Source organism: Triplophysa rosa, linkage group LG13 (genome assembly GCF_024868665.1).
Source record: "Triplophysa rosa linkage group LG13, Trosa_1v2, whole genome shotgun sequence".
NCBI lineage: Eukaryota > Metazoa > Chordata > Actinopteri > Cypriniformes > Nemacheilidae > Triplophysa > Triplophysa rosa.
In genome coordinates, this window is record NC_079902.1 from 1,402,818 (window position 1) to 1,425,937 (window position 23,120).

At 37.3% G+C, this 23,120-nt stretch overlaps 2 protein-coding genes across 3 annotated transcripts in view; both read right to left on the reverse strand.

Moving 5' to 3' along the window:
• Nucleotides 1-2,050, reverse strand: part of si:zfos-2326c3.2 (mitogen-activated protein kinase kinase kinase kinase 4) — a 35,329-nt gene extending 33,279 nt beyond the window's left edge. For both annotated transcript variants that reach the window (XM_057349232.1, XM_057349231.1), the window contains exons 1-2: nucleotides 1,891-2,050; nucleotides 1,193-1,258 (exon numbers count right to left, since the gene is read on the reverse strand). In XM_057349232.1, the coding sequence (XP_057205215.1) occupies nucleotides 1,193-1,258; nucleotides 1,891-1,947 (123 nt within the window). In that variant the 5' untranslated portion in view covers nucleotides 1,948-2,050. The remainder of the gene's footprint in view (nucleotides 1-1,192; nucleotides 1,259-1,890) is intronic.
• Nucleotides 2,051-3,780: 1,730 nt separating this feature from the next.
• Nucleotides 3,781-23,120, reverse strand: part of il1rapl2 (interleukin 1 receptor accessory protein-like 2) — a 205,501-nt gene continuing 186,161 nt past the window's right edge. The window contains exons 6-11 of the mRNA XM_057349250.1: nucleotides 22,971-23,045; nucleotides 11,855-11,984; nucleotides 10,181-10,326; nucleotides 9,801-9,941; nucleotides 8,540-8,710; nucleotides 3,781-5,394 (exon numbers count right to left, since the gene is read on the reverse strand). Of these exons, the coding sequence (XP_057205233.1) occupies nucleotides 4,709-5,394; nucleotides 8,540-8,710; nucleotides 9,801-9,941; nucleotides 10,181-10,326; nucleotides 11,855-11,984; nucleotides 22,971-23,045 (1,349 nt within the window). The 3' untranslated portion in view covers nucleotides 3,781-4,708. The remainder of the gene's footprint in view (nucleotides 5,395-8,539; nucleotides 8,711-9,800; nucleotides 9,942-10,180; nucleotides 10,327-11,854; nucleotides 11,985-22,970; nucleotides 23,046-23,120) is intronic.

Sequence of the window (23,120 nt, forward strand, 5' to 3'; positions counted from 1 at the left end):
CCAGTTTGAACCAGGCACAAGTGAAAATATATCTGTAACTGTTCTAAGAACGCCTCGGTCCGACAGTGGAAAATCAATATTCTTTTACATTTAAAAAGTGAAACTGCAGTGTGCAAGTTTAAAATAAACATACCGTCTGTTTGTGTGGATGCTAACACGTTTATCTTTATAAAGATGGTCGTCTTGGTGTGAACGGTGACATGAGATCTCTTTGTGGGTTTTCTGTCTGGAGTAACACATGTTTTCATACAAAAAATCTATTATTAAATGATTATTACGTTTGGTCTAATATTTATGTTGGTGATGATACTTTAACATGTCTAATATCTTAAAGACATTTAATGACCTTTTCACAGTTATTAATGCTAACACCACAAAACGTTTAATAATTTTCCTATTTTCACGATGACTTTTTTCTACATCTCAATTTTTATTAGTCTTAGATTTTTTTATCTTAGATTTCCACAAATACAAAGAAAGCTGCTGTAAAGTTGCTCAGCTACAATGCAATCTGAATTGAATTAGACTACAACTACAAATATCGGACTATTATTAAATCGGTTCAAAATATTACCAGACAAAAACGATCTCGTATCCTGTATATGTTTACTGTCCCTTAAATGGGTTTATCTCTGCGATTTCGTGAACATCACGCTATTACAGCAGGGTTTCAGAAGAATGCTGTACAGGGCAAAAAAACAGTGGGTCACAGTGATTTTTATTGCACAAGATGAGCCACAATGGGAATATTGTTTTGGATCGCAGATTCAGTGTGAGCGACTTCTGTTAAACTAACTGCAAGGTCCACCCTGATCTGAATCAAACACACATGTCTGAAAACCTCTGAGAATGTATCAACAACATATCCACAGCACGGGATGTTTCAGCGTACCCTATATCATCATCACACATCTTTAAATACACCCGATTTCATCGGAAACATATCCTGACGTTCATGAGGAAGTGAGCTCCACCCAAAGGGTGTCAAAGGGCGAAACCACACATGTAGGTCATATGAGCAACACTGGCATACCAACAGATGTGAAACACAGAAGATGAACAACAAACAATGGTCATTTCACAAGCCGCTGGTCACGGACACTTGGTTACGCTTACAACAGTTTACATATTTATGATCGAAAATAAAGAACGGCCAGTAATCTAAGAAGGAAAAAGAGTCACCGACACAAACCTTATAGACTTGCCCGTAAGTCCCATTGCCAACCACCTCAATGAGCTCAAATATCCCTGCAGGATCCTAAAAAACAACAACATGAAAACACTTTTAAAACGTCCATATTTTCTGTTTGTCACAAAAACAAAATTCTACAGTATTAAAAAAGCTCGTAAGTCAGCTGACTGTGTAGACAGCAGTTTTGGACCATCAACCTACTGTATGATGTCCAACAACACTGCTCTCTCATGATGCCCGAAACATAGAGCATTACAGCCCGTTTTGAGATTGTGATGGCCCAAATCATGTTCAGGTAGACAGCTGCAGGAATTGAGACTAAAAATGCTGTCTAGTTAGGCAGCACAGTATGTTTTGAGACACTGCCCACATTTTTATTTAAGTGAAACAGTAAACTATTTATGACAGTGTAATTATCCGATAAAGAGAAATGCATGGGACATTACGAAAAACAACACAAAAGCAAAGGAGAAAGTTTTGTATAAACTGAAATTAATTTTCAAAATGTAAATAATCTTGACAGTTGTGTTTAAAGAATGGTCTTATCAAGTAGTGACACGAAAACTAAGTTCAGTCGCCGCTGAAGTAATATTTCTTGGAAAACACCTTTTGTCGCTCTTCGAGCAATCGCGGCTGGGAAAAAAACATGTTAACATACAAAAGTAATAAACAACGTTGAATACAACCACAACACTTACCCGTAAGGAGGCGAGGTCGATATTGCTTAAACTTGTTGTTGTAAAGTCTCTCGCCATCTTTAAGAGCTCGACTGCTAAAGTCGCATAGTTTACTAACTGATCATGGTTTGAGGAACAGTATGTCTGCCCATCTCCAGCTCCTCCACAGCGGAGTTACCAATCCTACTAAAGCGAAGGCGCCGCCTCATGAATATGAATCACATAACGGAACGCTCTCTGTAGCATTACCTGATTGGCTGAAATATGTAAAGTAGGCGTTCGTCATCAGGTGAAATAACGAATCCCGCTCTAGTGAACGGTCGTCTTTTAAATATTTATGACCTTACGTACGCAGAAGCTCCGGAAGGTCACCAGGCAGTGAGACATGTCCACCTGCGGAACCGCAGCAACATTTTCTGAACCGCAGTTTCTGAACCACGGTTACAGAACGGAAGTGATGGTGGAGTTATTGACGACAATGGCGGAGAAAACGGTGAGTTTTGTGCAATGCCTTTTGAATTTTGTATTAAATAACGATCGTATATGACGTTATTTGTTAAATATTGAATTTGTGCATGACTGTATCAATTTACTGAAGCTTAAAGTTGTTGCCATTTTTTTCTGTGGACGGTTCGATTACTTTTCGGAGGACCTGTTGTATTTGGGCATTACCTTTATTTTAAGAAATATAAGGGTAGTTGGCGGATTAATCGTACATGTGTCCTATGGTGTGACAAAGCAAAATTTAGAAAAGAAGATGTTACATTGCATTGTTTTAATAATGGCTTTATTTATTGTATATAGCATATGGCAGATTTATCTAAAAAAAAAGCTAAAAAAAAGCATTTGTCTATCAACTACCCATAAATAGTTTATTCCACTTCATTTGTTATATGCGTTGTTTGTGAGTTGATTTTACTTATCGTCGAGGTTTTTAATCGGATTTGTCACTGCTGATATAGTTGTGTTTTGCATTTATCTCTTGTAGAGACATCCAACGATTCAGCAAGGTAATTCTTTACCTGAGTTGCAGCAATGTACCAACTGTTGCAGGAATTACCACTGTCCTTTTTGCTCGGCCAGTGTGTTTAAGCCAGCCAAACTGGTCAAATTAAAAAGTCACATTCAAAGCCATTTCAACAAGGCAATTGTACATGTAGGCTAATATTTTGTGTTATTTGTTTAACATGTGTCATTTGATTATATTATAGCCATTATGTTTTACCATTATACTTTAACAAACTGGGTGAATTTGATCAATTGTAATTTTTATAATTTGTTTTACAGTATGTATGTTGGATTTAAATGATGTTTCGTTTAAAAGAATGCTGCAGTTTTTTTTAACCATAAAACAATAAAACTAATACAATCATACAAAATGCTCTCAAGTTTGAAACATTATTTCTAACACCATCAACAGGAACACAATAAGCTAATACATTGAAACACATTCATTATACAATAATTCTACACAAGATTGATGTTTTAAACGGCTTTTTGTACCATACCTTAATGTATTGACCTGAAAAGCAGCCTTACTTAAGAATATGACGTTTTCGCGTGTAACAATAGCAAATCACACTCCAAGACTCTAGGTGGCGCGACTTCGTCTAAGAACGAAAGCTCCGCCCCCTCATTCTGTGACCGCTGTTCAGAAACTGCAGCTGCGATGCCGCAGCTGGATACTATTGGGCAGTGTCGCTTCAATTGCTTAATATTCATGAGGTAAACCTTCAGCGGTCTTCCAGGACAAACACAGGAAACCCGGAGCACGAGCAGAAAGTGAAAAACTGACCCTTCCTTTACTGAAAAGCAAACAAAACACTACATTCCCAATGGTTAGCTAATGCATTAATGAAACTGCTACCAGTTACCAAATTAAAAAGAGTCATCTCTCAGACTGAGTTGTTCATATATTCATTTATTTACCGTCTGATACTCAAGATAATTTTTTGAATGTATATTACAAATATTGTATTTGCTCTTTCAAAAACAAACCTTTAAATCAAACTAGATAAAGGACATCTCTCTTCTGTGTTTTTATTGACGTGCCATACATCAAATCTGAAAAGTAAAATGATGGTAACTGCGCAAATGCGAAATGAAGATAGATTTAAGAGAGAGAGAGAGCAACATGGCATTCACATCTAAATTATGTGAAGTGAAATATGAATAATGTATGCAAATGATCAAACTTACTGAAATATGAATCATTAGCAGCACTGAATGTTTTAATCTAATACCAGATACATCATATAAACATCCAATGACGCAGTGAGAAAAAAGCAAGCTCTGAGAAAATAACAAACAAACATAATTCTGTCACGGTATATGGTCGACTGTATAAAATGTGTAAATACATCCTCCTAACTGGCTACAAACAATATCAATGTGCTTATTTCACTGGAATAGTATTTATTTGCATAAATAGAACGTAATATTCTTTAAAGCTCAGAGTATTTGTGTCTTTACATTATTGTGCTGCGACAACCAAAGTCATAATCTGTTCTTCAGAAACCAAACCAAATAAGTAGTGGTGTTTCAAAAGAATAGATATGACACTGTACATAGTATGAATACCTTGAACATGAGTCATTATTATTGGTCTTCGAAAAGAAGAAATTCAAGTACGAAATCAATATCAATAGCTCTTCATCTTTCTGAACAAAGTATCAAAACACTTCACAGGTAGTTAAAGAAAAGAAAAAAGAGAAACCATTATGTTTTTTATTCGATTTTTCGAATGGTAAGATGATGTCATGCGGATGAAAAAAGGAAGAGAAAAGTAAAAACAGCAAAGCTATGTTTCCGGCCCAGCGGGCGATTGCTGTGTGAGGTTCTACCAGATATCACTGGAGAGTTCTTGACCAGACAGCGGCACGAACGTGCTGTTCAAGTGAATGTCCTTCTTGGCTTTCCCAATGTTATTTTGCGTCACGCGTCCATTCAGCAGCGTCATTGGCAGATTGCAGTACACGTGACGGCCGCTGAGCGTGGCTATCGCAGAAGTGGGCAGCTCGTATTCGTAGCTGCGGCAGAAATGGTGCATTTGCAAGTGGGCGGGCTCGTTATAGTCTGGAATTTCAACGTGAGCCGGCACCAGCGATGCTGAGGTTGCCGTCATGGCGACGGTGGATACGGCCTGCAGGTCGCCGAAGAGCCCTTGCTCGCCCGAGTCCATCACCTGCCGCCGCGACACGGTCTCTTTTTTCTTGGCTGGCATCTCGTACACGACCTGCTTCCAAAACCTGGATTTGAGCTGGTTGCTTTTGGGCCCCCTCCATTTAATGACGGTCAACACTCTGATGGTGTGCTTCAGATCTTCTACCTCCTGGTAGTTGATAACGTTGCGGAGGTCGGAGCATTCGATCATGATCACCTTGATTTCGCCGGTCACCAGCATGCTGTGCAGCCGCGGCTCGAACTGGAAGATGCTCCAACCACGCCGGGCCACAAACTCAGGAGTCAGCACGATGATGAGACGTCTGCTTTGCTCGACGCTCCGGTTCAGGTCCTCAATGTATGCTGGAGACAGAAAGCGAGACATGTCATTCATAACGCAGTGGTGAAAGACAAGTGCAATGCAACAACCGGGCCAAAACACACAACATTGTGCCACAACCACTCCAAAAACCTTAATGCACCTTAGTAACAGCATAGCTGTACCCTAGCAACCAATCAAACCACCATAGCAACACAAACAGCAACCATGTAACAACGCCTGAGCATCCATCCATAAACAGAGGAGGTACTTTACACTTAAAAAACACATTTTCTCCTACTTCTGTCCTAAGTGAAATGTATTTTCCTGAAGAAATGTGAGCAGTATGAATACAGCAGTGCATTAGTGCAGAGACACAAAGCCTGTGGCAATGACTCGTCCAGATGATGAACAAACACAAGTAAACACATGGACACCGTGTGAAGAGTGGACGGCACATGAACTCGGCGTGATGCATTTGTCGTGGTTGTTTCTTTCCTCAATGTGTCCTGATCCTCTCAGCGGGAGCTCCATCTGTCACATTACACTCGGCTCTGAGTCTCTCTAGTGTTCATGTCTGCACTATTCACATCTATCACTGAATGTGCGTCACTCAAAAATACTTTTGCGCACTGAACAAAATGTCAGTTATTGTAAAGGTATTGCAAACAACCAGTAATCCAAATCATTATTTTGATCTCCGCACAACGCTTCTCGGGGTTTATTGCTATATTAATCCCTGAAATTATGAATTATAATAAAGTTTACATTTCTTTGTGTCTTTTATGTATAATTTATATAGGCCTTGAGCTTGCTTACAAAGTTGCAATGACCGTCAAAGTCTAATTATACGCTGAGGCCGATGTAATGCTGATGATTGATAACATTGAACATTTCATGGTCAATTTCTGGATCTTTTTACATATGTATAAAGCTGTCAAAGTCTTGCATATTTAATATGCTTACAAATACTGCTGAATGCAGGAAAACACTGCGACGCAGTGGTAACTTTTAAGGGATGCAAGAAATTGAGTTTATACCATGACTTCAAATGAGGAAGCAAACACGTTGGGGCGGTTTCCCGGACAGGGATTAGTTTAAGCCAGGACTAGGATATTTAAGTCGTTTTTAAAAACATACTTTACAAAAAACATTACTGCTGGGCATCTTGAGACAAAACAATCACACTGATATATTTTAAGTAGGGCTGTCAAACGATTAATCGCATCCAGAATAAGAGTTTGTGTTTACATAATATATATCTGTGTACTGTGCATAATAATTTTGTATTTATTAACACATACACATACATGCATATATTTAAGAAAAATATAAAAATTAATAAACATTTTTAGGGCTGTCAAAAGATTAATCGCGATTAATCGCATCCAGAATAAAAGTTTGTGTTTACATAATATTTATCTGTTTACTGTGCATAATAATTTTGTATTTATTAACACATACACATCCATGCATATATTTAAGAAAAATATAAAAATTAATAAACATTTATATATCATTTCAATTATTGGTAAATATTAGTGCTGTCAATCGATTAAAAAAATTAATCGGATTAATCACACATTTTTTCTGTGATTAATCACGATTAATCGCACATAATAATTATATTTTAAAATATACTTTTACATTTGAATAATTTCACATTTAATCTTCAAATTGATGCAGAAACAACATATTTCTTTAACAGCATCATTTTATGAAAGCTAACATTTTGATATTAGTATTGTAACTGATGTCTCTATTAAATTGATTATTTTAACATGAATTATAGCCATTCAACAGTATAACTGAGAACTCATGTAGGAAATATACAGAAATTGAAGGACACTTTACAGTCTTTAATGCTAAATTATAAATTAAATGCAGAAGAATTCTCATTAAAGCTACAAAATCACATTGATTTCTTCTTTTATTTTGTTCTTTGATTAACATTAGTGACAGGAGTCACAGCAGCACGTTTAAGAGCGCGGCCCCTTTAAGAGCTGTCTCAGTACGCAGATCTGACCGTCACCGCACTCCCATTTTCACAACTCTTTGCATTCATTTAAGATTTTATTTTACACTTTGAAGTCTGTGCTTAAGAAAATGCTAGACAAAACGGGCTTTCTGACATAATCTTGTGTGGTTTTATCTATTCAAGCACGAAAGAGAACTTAACACGGATGCGCTGTCTGACAGAGATTCACCGACGCAGCCTTCAGCATATGACTGTATACACCAGACTGGACCTCGCGTTGCGTTTTGCCGCGTCCCACAGTTTAGAAGCTGTCTATCTTCATTGAACGCGTTGAAGCAACTGTTTCAAATCGCGCTTAAGTGGTTTAAAAGCCTGTACACGAATAAGAGCGTGATTACATAATGTAACGCTAGACAAAGGATGTCAAAACAAACGGATGCTGCGTTAATTGCGATAAATATTTTCTCACGCGTTAATTTGAAAAAATTAATCGCATGCGTTAACGCGTTAACGTTGACAGCCCTAGTAAATATAAATAAATACATGTAAATATTTCCTAAATATGTATACTTGTATATGTGTTTGTATTTATAAATACAAAATTATTATGCACAGTACACAGATATATATTATGTAAACACAAACCTTTATTCTGGATGCGATTAATCGCGATTAATCTTTTGACAGCTGACAGCCCTAGTTTATATATAATTTCAATTATTGGTAAATATAAATAAATACATGTAAATATTTCCTAAATATGTATTCATGTGTATGTGTTTGTATTTATAAATACAAAATTAATACGCACAGTACACAGACATATATTATGTAAACACAAACTTTTATTCTGGATGCAATTAATCGCGATTAATCGTTCGACAGCCCTAATTTTAAGATAAGTCAGTGCAAGTTGTTTTCGATTAAGACACATCTAATATTTAAGTTAGTCTGGCACTAGGCTTAAGCCCTGTCTTTATGTTTCGTTAAGTCGCTTTGTAACTAATTGGACTGGAGAAACAGGTCAAAATAACAGAAAAGATGCTCTTGGAGACTCGATCCTGAGGTTTGGTTTTGTTGAAGTTGAACAGACACTGGACTGGAATGACCACAATACATCTAGAAATGCTGATTAAATGAACATTTGGAATGGTCTCTAGTTGGTCTTTTGCTGAGTTATAGAAAGAGATAATATGGGTTGTGGTTCTTACTGCTGCTGGGTATGAGGTCCCGGTGTGGGATGAAGAGTTTATATCCATAGTGTTTCTCCAGAACGTCAGGTAAGATCTCCAGAGCAAACAGCTCATCCTCGCTGACCTCACACTCCACTGACTCCAAATCCACTTTGGTGTAAGAGAGGTAGGCATCATATTCCTTGTTGTCTGAAGGAACAGATGAGAGTTATAATACAGAGATAAGAGATGCAGAACAAATATCTCAAGCTTTACATACAGTAAGTGCCAGGAAAAAAGCTTTCGTGGATTAAATTGTGTGAGGAAAATTTGTTGTCATCTATTGGACAGTTGAAAATACACCAATCTGAACATACACGTTTTACAAATATAAGGTAAACAAATGTGATGGAAATCAATTCACCTTTAAAATATTGTGAAAGATATTGTAGGATCATTGTTTTTATCAATGATCAACTACAATCATTTCATATAGACCTATTAGTAATGGGTGCCGTTGTTTATTAGGGGGCGATTCAGCTTAGCCCAAATAAACCTCACATGAGGGTCTCATGTATTTTTGACTTTTTTCATCTGTGCCCCAACAAAAGGACAAAAGAACAACACAAAAGAAGATATTTTGAAGACAGCTGGTAACCGAACACCATCGGCACCCATTCACTTCTATTGTATGGACACAAAAACCAACGCAAGTGAACGGAGCCCAGTTAAAGTGATAGTTCGTCATAAAATGAAAATTCTGACAAATTCTTGTCCCATTTGTCATTTTAACCCTGTATGACTTCCGCAGAACACAAAAGAAGCTATTTTGAAGAATGTTGTTAACTGGCCTCCATTCACTTGCATTGGTTTTGTGTCAATACAATAGAAGTCAATGGGGTACAGTGCTGTTCGGTAACCAACTTTCTTCAAAATATCTTTTTTAGTGTCCTGCAGAAGAAAGAAAGTCATACAGGTTTGAAATGAAAAGAGGGCGAGCATTTTTGGGCGAACTGTCCCTTTAAGGTAAGTACTATTTTTCCAGCATGCTTTTGTAATATTATTGCTTTTTGGCAGATTGACTCCGTCATTGACAACGGGTCAGACGTCTCAGAAAGTGGTACTGAATGATACGTTTATGCTGCCTTTGCGTTGAATGTACCAGTGTTTATTCATTGTCATCATTAAACCAGAACATTCTCAAAATGACCATGTCATAAAGAATACTAGAATGAAAGTCAAACGAGTTTGAATGGGTTTTGAGAGTAAACAATGACAGAAGTTAAAAATGTCGATTTACCGTCATCTGTTTCATCACTCCCGAAGTGTCGTCGGTAACACAGCATGATCTCCACATTATAGCATTTATAGATGGCTGTGAAGATTCCTAATAACAACATGATGGCACCCAGACCACCAACCAGCTCCAACCTATACGCATCTACACAGAAAGACGTCAATCAATGTACAGTCATGTGATGTCAGAAGAAATTCTGTAATGTAATATACAGTATGCTGTTTTATTATACGAGTGAAATGTAAAAGCTGTGTTTCAATCCATTTCAAATGGTAATATCCCACTGATCACTGGTCACATGACCATCCCCGGACAATCAGATCTATAGAGAATTACAGAATACATGATCTATTGGTGAATCAGCTGATGTTGTGAAAGTTTACCCTTCTTCTGCAGAATAGCACTTGCACTGCTACGGCCGATGTGATTCTCCACATTACAGGTGTAGTTTCCCATGTCTGTCTCCTCCACGGCATCAAAGATCAGCGATAACTCCACCTCCTTCTCCCCCAGAAACTCCCGGACCACCCTGAACACATAACACACACGTCAGCGACCCACAGGCCTACTGCTATATGCATGAAAAACCCAGCTGGCAAACGGTGAAGAACACTTTGAAGCACCCTAAACAGTGTATAAACTACTAAATACTGTATGTCCACAATCTTTTACATCTTAACTGTTGATTGATTTATTATTGACTCATCAAACATGCTCAGCCGGATGTACTGTAACTTTTCCTTGAATGTCCATACAGTCATTTACATACTTATACAGTAAAGAACCACTGACACACTCATCCACTTAACAATTCATTTATATACTCATACACATTTACATACTTTTATAAAGTAAACAGACACATCTTAAAATCCTTTTAAGCACACTAATGGTTATGCATTCGTCATCTGAACAGAAAGAGTCATTGAGAAAGATAAAACAGACATCATCAAAGATTGACGCTGGTTCAAAATCTTCAAAACCCATCAAAGACATGCTACAGGTTACTGACACACATCCACGTGTACTTTCATGCTACTTTGTCTCTGTTCTTCTGTAAAAAACAACAACTGGACCACACTGACTGGATAAACATTTTATTCTCTCTCACAAAAAGTGATAAAATATTTGAAAGTTGAGCAAAAAGATGAAAAAAAACATGACTGAGTTCACTGGCTGAATGAAGTGTTTCATAGCTTTTCAGGAGTTGTGATATTGTTTATAATTTCTCTCTGAAATTGTCTGTGTCAAAGGCAGTTCATCTTTTTCTGACTTCCGTCACTAGAGGTCTCTGTAGCCTCAGTAATATTCATCTTCCATTATAACGGTTTACTTGTGGATCACAAGTGCTCTTACATAATCCTGTTCAGATTTAACACTGAGAATTTATAATGGCAAATTATATTCTTATATCATTCATATTTTGACATGTTCTGTCAGGATTACATCTGTGTTCTGTAGTTTATAGCTTTGCAGACATAGCATGCTCCATGTGGATTCATTCACTCATTCATTGTTTTTCTATAATTTTCTTCGTTTTTTCTTTTTCTTTCGGTTTTGATCAAATATCAACTTAACATAATTTAAAGGACCAGCGTGTAGTTTTTTTGGAGGATCTATTGACAGAAATGCAATATAATATACATAACTATGTGTTCAGAGGTGTATAAAGAGCTTACACAATGAAGCGTCATGTTTTTCTTACCTTAGAATGAGCTATCTCTTATCTACACACACCGCGGGTCACCTTACATGAATTCACCATGTTGTTTCTACAGTAGCCCTGAACGCACAAACTGCTCTACAGAACGTGTTTCATAAATACGTTATTTCCTTCGGCAAAGAATCAAAAACGTGATGACATCTTAGTTCTGTGTCAGCCACCCTAGAGCTTGGAAAGGGAGGGGTGGAGTGAGCCGTTGGTTGCAATTCGCAACCTCACCACTACATGGCGCTAAATTTCATACACTGGACCTTTAAATTTAAAAATTATTTGGATGATTTTAGACATTTTAATAGTATAAACTTCAGACAAGTTTTAAAGCAAGGGACAGTACCTCACTTCACTTTCTCTTATGTGTCCTTCCAGCTCCTCGACAAACTTATCTCCTTTCATCCAGTAGATGATGGGTCGAGAATCTCCGCTGTAACCAAAGAACGCCTTACAATCTAAGATCAGACGCATGCCTGTAAAGAGAAAAAACAAACACAAAGAACAGATTCTAATTAGCATTACATCAACTCAGCAGAACAGGCTCAAACCCACATAGTTAACTATACAGATTTTTGAATTAGCCTAAACAATTGAATGACTTTCCTAAATGTCAATGCTCTCTGTTAGGGGTGGAGCCGAACCCGAATACGGTATTCGGAAAGGCACAAATAGCGTGTTTTTTACAAATACTTATTTCGAACTAATACTTAAAAAAATATTTGTATTCGGGAACAAGAAAAACTTTATATCAAAAAGCTGCGTTTTCTCATGAGACCGCAGTGCATGCCCACATGACAACACACGGATTAATGCTGTAATTCATACAAAGCATCCATCTATTAAATATCGCAATGTCTTGCTCTCTTAGATCCACAGTGTGAAATGGCTTAAACTTGTCTTTTAATTCTTTAAATGCTGACTGAATAGAGAACTATGAACACAGGCAATGTTACACAGAGCTGATTCAATAAATGACTGGAGTACATTAGTTTCTGTATTTACAGCACTGGTTCTCTGTTCTCACACATGTTGATGAGATGCAAATAACGTCTAAAAACCCTTCAGGCTTTTTTATCAGCACTAACAGCTATTACCACACATGCAAATGAATGAGGCTGTGGCCAAATCAGAATATTTCTGCAGTAATGTCGAGATGCATTATACAGCATACAGTTTGTCTCGGGGTAAAAAAGGGTAATGTGCAATGTTTCGGAGGTTTTATTACATTCTTGTTACCCAGCTTAATGATATCATTTTGAAGGAAATTGGAGGTTTTGCGCTGTGAAACATTCCTCCCGTTGGTGCTAGAATGGGGCTGAATGAAATGGGCTTTTAAGATCCACGCGGACACATCTAAAGGACAAAACATACAACAAGAAAAATAATGTATACAGTGAACTGACAGAAAAGAAAATAGACTTGAATCTGAAAATGGCCAGAGGATGGATACCACATGGGCCAGAGCCTTTAATTCACCATTTATTCTCAATATTTAAGTATCAGGAGAACACACACACACTTGTATGTTAGGTACTTTAACAATAAAAAAGTGAAAGCCTTCACAAGATAAAAATACAGTCACAGCAAAAAGCAGATTGGAAAACAGATCAGACATAGCTTTTTAATTCTGGATTTCAGTGTTTGATTTAAGGTTTATGATGAGGAGATGTGACTGGATGCTCTACACGATTAGTAGGATTTCAAACACAGATGAATCAAGCAGTCTGCGAAAATCCCTCCAGCCAAACTGAAAAACAGCCAGAGACGTTGCTTTTATTTTTCATATTTGTATGAGGTCAGAAAATCTCAATGCATCACTAATGCTGGAGAAATCGATCTGTATTTAAAACAAACAAACAAAAATCAATCAAAATGCATTGAAATGGAATATTCAAGTTCATGCAGACGGCCTCACATTAGCTCAAAAAACGTTTTTTTTTTCATATTCTGACTGTATTTCACTCAAAGTGGCTGTTCTTTTGATCATATTTCACCTGTATGTCTGATGTCTAACTGCGCATTCACCGCAGCGAGAGGGTGATCACATTGTCATGGGGCTCAGGATGTTCATCATATTTAAATGAAGTTTCACTGTGACACAACGCTGTCAAAATTCAACATCATGCTGGCAAAAAGCTATTCATAAACTTCACAGAACGTACAAATCATTCAAAACCACACATACATCACTGCAAATATCTGTTTCAAGCAAAGCATCTGTTCAAATGTACCAAAGAACTGACAACATTCAATGGCCCCAAAAAAGCATTTGAAAGCTCAAGTCCCATTTAAAAAGACCTGAACAACATTAGACATACGATAATAACATAGCATGGGACAGTTATGTGGCCGAGAAACAGCACTTTAAAAGCAGTTAAAAAATGACATTTACTAACGAATTGAGTGAGTATGAATACATCGGCTTATTTACCAACCTACTATAAAATAGTAGATTAATAAACCACTTTATAAAGGCACATTTTATAAAAGCCTTTGGCAGTTGTTTTTCTAAATTTATTTGCAAATCGCTTGGCTTTATTGTTTGATTTTTGTCTTAAATATGGCATTGGATAATAGATCATGCAGATATATTTATCTCATATTTTCATCTCTCTTTATAATAAATGTTACTTGCTTTGATCATTTGTATGTAATGCAACAATATTCAGACATTTGTCGGTTGGTTTTTTAGTTTTCACTTGTTTTGGGGCTGGTCATACAGCACTTAAGATATACAGTATATTGAGCATTAACTAAGATCATATTTGAAATTTACAGCATTAAATGAAATAAATGTGTGAAAAGCAGTGGTGTAAAGTATTGGAGTAAATGTAATTAGTTACTGTACTTAAGTATCTTTTGGCTACTTTGTAGTTGTACTGAGTATTAAAGATATTAGCAACTTTTACTCTCTACTTGACTACATTTTTGAACAAGTAAATGTACTCTTTACTCCACTATATTTGTAATGACTAATGCAATTACACATTACATTTTGCATGGCACCTATCTTTTTTTTGCAGCAGTTTATTTTTGCTACAGAAGAATTAATATTGCCATTTAAAGGGCATTGAAGGTACTTCTTGTGAATTTTGCCCTTACTTCTTTATGTGAATACGAGTGCATTATCAGGTAGTTGACAATCGCTGGCTTTGACTTTTTAATTTTACCTAACATTATTTTATTTATCCGTTATATTGAAGAGAACTTTTTGAAGAATGTTGGCTTACTTATGAGCACTTGAGCTTAAATGAGACTTGGGTGTTTGTAATAGATGTAGGTTATGGTGTCGACCATGATTTGTTGCAATTTTGAGGTGTTCAGTCTTATCATGATTTAAAGAGTACATTCCTCGAGATCATAAAAAATACATTTCATGAAGTGTTTAATTTTGCCGTGTTTGAATGTAAGCAATCTGCCAAGTTGTAAATCCGAAGGTGAACGAATAACAAAGTTATTAGCTTATAAAAAAGGTAATCGACTCTGAATCACGCGAACAAGCCATGACCTGTCCGAATCTTTAACCACAATGTACCTATGTCACTAGAAAAATCCCCGCCTACTGACTGCGAAAACTTAACTCTCTCCTCCCCAAACACTGTACTAGCTCGTTCGTGACGTGTGCATCATGTCTAAGAGAAGCTGTGTTCTATGTAGTGAAACTAAGTCAGTCTTATTTTCACTACCAAAGGAAGAACTTCTGAGGAAAAAATGGTTACTATTTATTTTTCAAACGACACCAAAGGAGTATAAACCGAACGTTTTACTTTGCGCGCGTCATTTTACCGAAGATTGCTTCATCAATCTTGGCGCCTTTACTGCAGGATACATTAAACGTCTTTCCTTAAAAGATGTTGCAATACCAACTTTATTTGGACCTGTAAGCTCCACCGAATCACAACCTGTAAGTGTGACTCTTTATTTTTGTCTTTACTTAAAATTAAATTTGTGTGACGTTATCTCATGTCTGTGTTTAGCTAACGTTACCGTTATTTTTGGGGTTGTTACTGTTTGTTTACCTAACGTTAGCTATAAACTCGTTGCGCTAATGTAAGTGTTCAACCATATTAACTCGCAAAGTCTTTATTTCAAGAACTGCGTGGTGTACTATAGTTATAATAACATCTGAAGATACGAACACCGTACACTGTATGCCGTGATAACTAACTGTTACAAGAGAAGTGTCTAAAACAGTCCTTTTTCTTACTGGCATCTGTATAAGGATTAAAGAATGATTCGTCAGACTCGGGCTCGAACTGGTAAGGTAAAATCGACGCCATCTCTCTCTATACACTGTTAATAACCAACCACCTGCAAACCGTAATACAGCGGTAATGATAGGCGGTCCATTTGCGACACATGCTGAACGCGTTTGACCAATCACAGCAGACTAGACCATTTGACCAATCACAGCAGACTAGACCATCTGACCAATCACAGCAGACTACACTATCTGACCAATCAGATCAGACTACGCTGGCGGAAAGGCGGAGATTACACAGATGAATCGCGGAACGAATCATTTGAGAGTCAGTCAAGAAGTAAGGTAATAAAAACTGCTTATTATTACAAAATAATAGTATTTTTACATCATGTATGTACATAAACTTGTTGTCGGACACTCCATAAACCAAAATAAGCCCTTAAAAATATTGAGGAATGTACTCTTTAAGAAAATAAATGCGATTGCTCTCCTCACGAATTGACTGTTTCTTGTTTTTCACTGACACGTCTCTTAAGTGTTGAGGATTAGTGCTGCTTTGAGCCTACATTCAGTATGAGTAAAATACTCAAGTACTGTTCAAATCAGATACTCGAAGACTTTTACTGAAGTCGTTTTGGAATTGGTGACTTGTAACTTGTAATGGAGTAATTTTCACTGCAAGGTATCTGTACTTTTACTTAAGTATGGTTTTCAGGTACTCTTTACACCTCTGGTGAAAAGGTAACGTGACATGATGAATTATGTGCTACTTCAGGTAATTCAGCCCATGATGTGAATCCTGCAGCGTTTGGTGACATACACCAGTGAATGGAGTGGAATAATAATACAATGCCATTGATAGCTGTAGACATTTGAGTAATACTGATACGTGGACTCGCGTGGTGTGTTTTGGGTGTCGGGGTGGTTTCAGAGAGTCCGTGCTGTCCAGCAGCCGTCACACACACTTAAACAGATTCACTCTCAGCTGACCTGTGATCAGGAGGACAAGGTGAAGATCACTGTCACATCTGTGAATCTGAACAGGTGCTATTGTACTGTGAGAGGCTGTCTGGGATCTGTACGTAAGACAACAAGTTCTTCAGACAACAAGGGTGTGAACTGCTTACTGAATTCTACACTGAATGCGAAACAGTTTTTAAAACAGTGCAGCACATTTGTTATTATATTATTATGTATATTGTGTATTAATTGCACAAGTGGCGTCCAATTGTCATGTTCAGCCTGGTCTGATTGTTTATACGTAGGTATTTGTATGTAAAGTTTACAAGCACAAAACATATACATTTTGTACGTTTATTTATGCTGACATGTTAAATTTGGACGTATTACAACTAGGCCTGTCAAAGTTAAGGCGTTAACGCATGCGATTCATTTTTTCAGATTAAACGTGCTGCTGTGACTCCTGTCACTAATGTTAACCAAAGAACAAAAGAAAAGAAGAAATCAATGTGATTTTGTAGCTTTAATGAGGATTCTTCTGTATTTCATGTATTTAGCAGTAATTGTAAAGTGTTTGAGAACTTTATTTTCTGTATATTTCCTACTTGTCTAACTTATTATAATGGGTTTGATTAGTAGAGAAAAATAGCTTTTTTGATAAAGACATCAGTTGCAAAGCCAACAATATTAGAATGTTGGCTTTCATTCATAAAATGATGCTGTTAAAGAAATGTTAAAAGTGTTGTTTCTACATTAATTTGGAGATAAAATGTGAAATTATTAGAATGTAAAAGTATATTTAAAAACATAAAAGCTGCGTGAATAGTTAGTTCATTTTTTTAATCGATTGACAGCATTAAAAGAAACATGTTAAGTGTATTAATTTCACTATACGTGTGCGATTAATCGCACTTAAGTTCTTAAGTTATACCTTAAGCTGTACCTTATCGTTAATACGTGTTTCCCGAAACCTTCTTAGTTAAGTATACCTTCTGTAAGTCATACTTTCGTAAGGTTGGTCTGGACCTCTCTTAACTATACCTTATCGCCTTTGATGGTTCATACCGCTATGCAAAAATATTTTCTACTTCGCAGTTTAATTTCACATATAAAATTTAATATAATAATTTAATATAAATTCTATTTAGTATTAAATTTACATTTTTACTTTAACTTAGTTTTAATTTGACAAATAAAATACTCGGGTTTAATACACTCAGTGTAGGCTATTGAAGTGTTTTCATGAATAAAATTGTCATACACTGATGGCTGTTAGCGTTTTTAATTACAGCCTATTATCCCAAGGCACATCAGCTGGCAAACCATTTGACAGGAAAGGCGTAGTCTATATAAAGGGAATGAATGTTATGGGGAGTTTGGTCAAACTATGGCAGCGAGACAGCGAATAGTTGTCTTAAATCAAAGACGGCGCCGTCCGTGGAGCCAGTTAGTGTATTTGCACAATTTCATTAGAGAACATTTTAGTCCCCTGGCTACCATGTCAAAAGAGAAAATTCTACACAAATTTAGTCTGCCACGGGAGCAAATTCTGCAGCTCTTGCATCTTGTTGGCCCAACTTTGTGGAGACAAACTCGACGGAGCTACCCCCTCAGCCCCGAAAATCAGCTGCTGCATGGCAGCTCTTCGTTTTTATGCCGTGAGGAGTTTTCTGGAGGTGTTTGGGGATGAATATGGGCTGAGAAAGACCTCGGTGTGGCGGTGCGTTCACTCAGTGACAAACATCCTGCTCCGTCATGCCACCGATTACACATGTATGCCTTTCGCCAGGCACGACGTGATGGAGGCACATCAAGGTTTCCATGCCATTGCGGGTGTTCCGCGAGTGATTGGCATTCTGGATGGGACACTTATCCCTATACACAAATGAGTGCTTTACGCCCATAATGTGAATCAACACAGATCGTGGAGAACATTAACACACGATGGCAAACTATGAGAATATAAATGACCCTTTCAAAAACAAGCGAAGCCAAACAGCCAGTTAATGTAGCTGGTTAACGCAGAAAACGTATGGCCGCGAGGGTGCGGGATCTATTTCAGTGAGCCCTGATGAATGCAATTTCTACTATTTCTAAAGCGTTTCTTTATAATAAACATTGTTTTCTCAATACTTTATACAATCGATTCACGAGGCACGAACCTACTCAGCACCACTGTCATGGACAGCACCTGCTAACGTCACACTTAAGAAGGTTTAGCTTAAGTAACCTCAAAAGGTAAAGTTCGGGGAACACGCCTAGAAAAGGTATAACTTGAGTTAAGGTGTACCTTCAGAGTCTTCGTAGCGCGCTAAGAGACAACGTTATTGGGAAACGCAGCCCTGATCCATTTCGTAAAAGCGCACATTTCTCATTCAAACACACCTCACCAGAAACACGGCAGGTCGCAATCTGTAACGAAGCAGGCGAGAGCCAATGAGCGTTCGGTTTTCATGCCGTAAAACCTGTCGTAAAGCTTCTTGACAGTGCCGGCGGCAACTTTTGAATTTGTAACGAGCGTTGTAATTATTTTATATGTTTTCGGTGTATTTTATGGTTCTACTGTGAGTCACAGCATGTCGGAGAAAACGCCTTTGTGTCCCACGGCAAACAAAGCAAATTTTACATGATAAGTAATGGTTAAACGATTACAGAAATGTTATTAATTTGAAAAGTCTTGTTTTGGCAGCAGAAATCACACAGAACAAAATGTCATTCATATTAAGTAAACAAGTAAACTTAAATAAATGCAATTGAAAACATAATGCCTTTGATATGACAAATAAATACATGTTAGTGTCGTGATTACGATATTCATAAGGATTCGTTTGTAAAGGCTGTAAAGTTGTTCATACGTAAATAATTGATGTTTTATGTGTCGTCAATACGTTAGTATTGTGCATTCAGATGCTGTAAACACGAAAGAGTGTTTGTCTGTTATTTTCCCAAGCCCGGAAATTGACACAGGAACAGAGTAAGCCGATTAACGAATTTTGATGATTTGACGTTGAGATTTGGTTGAATCCATGCGAATGAAGTTTTGTTTGTTTTTTCTTTTTAAATGGAAGGTATCATGTTCCCATCCATGTAAGGCCGAATTGGAGAATGGGTTGATATTATCCTTATTTTCTCATTGTATATATGCTTCAGTATTATTCATTTGATTTTTGTTGTATTTGTTATTTTTCCCATTAGTATTGTAAAAGGGTCATTAAAAGGTAAATGTGACTGGGTCTGGAATGTATTATATATGTTTTTTTTTGTTTTGAAGTAAAATGTGTGCACTGTAAATGATCTGAACACTTTGTGAATTGATTCAAGATTGAATAAGAAAACATTGAAAAAGACCTACTGTTGCTGCTTGTACGTTATTCATTTGATATTAATCAAGAAAACTTTGGAAGAAATTAACTATGTGGTGGTTGGTAAACCCCTGGCGCCTGAACATGATGATTAAACACCGCCACAACGTCAGTATTGTGTGTTTTAGTGTTTGTGCAAACGTAAGTAAATGTACGCTTTGTAGAACCACATTTTACTCAAAATACATAGAAATTCTCATGAGATCACGTTGTCATGTTAGAAATAAATGTGATTATTTTGCATTTTTAATCAAAACTTCATCCCAACTGTACAGTATAACAGAGCGGCTATCATGTTTGATATTCAAACGGAATTCCTCAGTTTATTATAGGACATTTCGCAGGAGAATGGAAGACCATCTGCCTAGAAATTGCTTTAAGAGAAGAAAATGTGCCTCAAAAAGAGCAATTCAAACATCCCAAAAATATTGCTTAAGAGTCCAAATCTGCTCAGGGATAATAATGGAACAGGCTCATTCTGTGATTAGGGGTATATTTGGCAATGTGACAAAAGTTTTTTTTTTTCAAAAACACAAATGTAGAATCAAATATCCTATTACTCAGTGTTACTTTAGTTTGTACGTTTCTTAAAAAAATCTCTTAACATTACCTTGTGATACAATATAGGCAATTGAGTATTCTGAAAATCAAAAACTCAGGAGTAACACGCTTGATATTCTGAAAACAGCCCATGCGTGTCTGCTTTCTGTTCGGGCTCTGTTAAGAAGGCTATGGCTTGCTTCCAAAACTGTCACTTGACCGAATTTACAAGGACAAGTTCAGTGTGTAATAGACACTTGTAAGCGATGCTTTACTTGCACAAGCTCTTGTCCAGTGCTAAAAGAAGTCATGTGACATACAGTTATGGTTCATGTATTTAAATAGCATGCAGAGAGATTGTTGACATTTCAAGGACTCTGAAAGTCCATTTCTCGTGTCGACGTGTAGAATAATGTGTTATAATTTAGAGGGACCCGACAGATTAAATGCGCAAAACCTCCAGCTATTTTGTTCCTGACAACAGCCCGAGGTTGAAGGAGGAACCTTACAAATCTATGCAGACAGAAGTGAATGCTTTCAAAAGAACCAGGGGAGCTTGAAAGAGGAACGCATAGACGTCTCTGGATTGATTGTGTTACAGAGCTAAATTAAAACACATAAAACGGATGCATTTTAGAGCTAAAATAATACCGTTATAAAGACAGACTGGTGATTCACATTTGTTGCATCTTATAGTGATCTGATCTGCTGGATATTTTGGTCAACATCCGACTCCAGATCCCAGATTAGAGGGTCATAGTGGTTTGCTGTTGTGTATTTTATTTTTTTCTGTCTCTATACCAGTGCTGTTTTCATGAAAGTACACCTTACAGGTCATGTCCATTGAGAGAGAACTGACGCTTTTACATTTTCATGTAACGGGGTTAACACAAGACATGAAGTGGACTAATCCCTGTAGCGGTTTAAACTGCATGTTAAAATAATGATGAGCAAAGCTCACCAAATATGGTTCTCCACCAGATCTATCAAGATCACATCCATGAAATTAGTTATTGAAAACATCAACTTCAGTCAAGGAATTAGTTTAGCTCAAAGGAAAAGACGTATAATAAATATTATTAAATATACATATTTTACGGTCTCTGATTAGTAATATAAAGTATAACAATATTTGTATGCATTCGTCCAGGGAATGCATCAATGATATTATACACTTTAAGCTATCTCATGGCCATAAGTAACGTGAGTTTACCAAACAGGATTTAGAGCAAACCCTGATAACACACATACATCTGGTTTACGTCTATTTGACATCTGCATTTACATCTGCAAGACATCTACAATACATTGTTTGCTCATCTGCAATACGTCTCGGAGATGTCTGCTGTCAGACGTCATATAGACCTCTAGAAGATGTCTGTAAGATGTTTATGATTTAGAATGGATGTACAACAGCTCTTTCTAAGATGTTTAGCAGATGTTTTTACGCAGCAGATCTCCAGCTCTTTAGCAGATGTATTACAGACGTTCAGACGTCTCCGAGATGTATTGCAGATGAGCAAACTACGTATTGCAGATGTCTTGCAGATGTAAATGCAGACGTCAAATAGACGTAAGCCAGATGGATTGTGCTATCTGGGGTATATGAGCTGAGCACAAAAGCCCTTCACAGGTGAATATATATGGCTGTTTATTAAACTCTACTCTACATTATAAACATAATTACGATCGCATAAACACAAACAAAACAATGAAACATGAAAAACAAACGCACTAGGGAGCTCGGAGAGAGAGAGAGAGAGCATGGCAGCGATTTCTGAACACCAATAAAAATCATCTTTAACAAAGAGGCACAGACTTAACGCAGCTATTCTATAAATAGAATCGGATACTTGCGAGCTCTGTGCTGGACCGATATCCGTATGCGCGTGTAGAGATGGAATTGTTCAAACGGTTTCAGAATGCAGTCCAGCTGGAAAGTTCCGGGCCTTGTGACCAGCCGCGTGGCTCAGCCAGGTGTGCGACGCAGCAGAAGTCCGAAAAGGGCAGTCTCCGAAGAGACGCCACAAACCAGTTTCTGATGAGGGCAGGTATAGAGCAAAAGGCCAAGCTGCGTTTTCAGAGCAAGCTCGATATTTAACTTCATGAGAGGGTATGCCCACCTGAGTTTGAATCGACCAATCAGAGTTGAGCAGGGAAGAGGTTCTTTGTCCACTCAACAGCTAATGTGCATCTTTATGACTTCCTAGCAACTTTACAAAATACCAGTCCAGGGTAAATTTCCAGCCAAACCACTACAGCAAGACAAGAGATCACTTTTCCATTTTTCTGTTGACACTTTTCATCTCTGTGTGTCTGTACACATCTAGCCGCGTCATTGTTTAGTGTAGAAATGGGATGGCATGTTTGTGAGGCTGCGAGGACAAACTTACCGAGCTGGACGTGTATAATGCTGGCTTGTCTCTCTGATGGGAACAAGACTTTAGGTGGTCTGGTCGTAAGAAGTGCTGTGGTAAAACAAACGCACATTAGCAACGTGAGTACGTGACAGTAAATGAAACATCTTAACCCATAAAACTAAC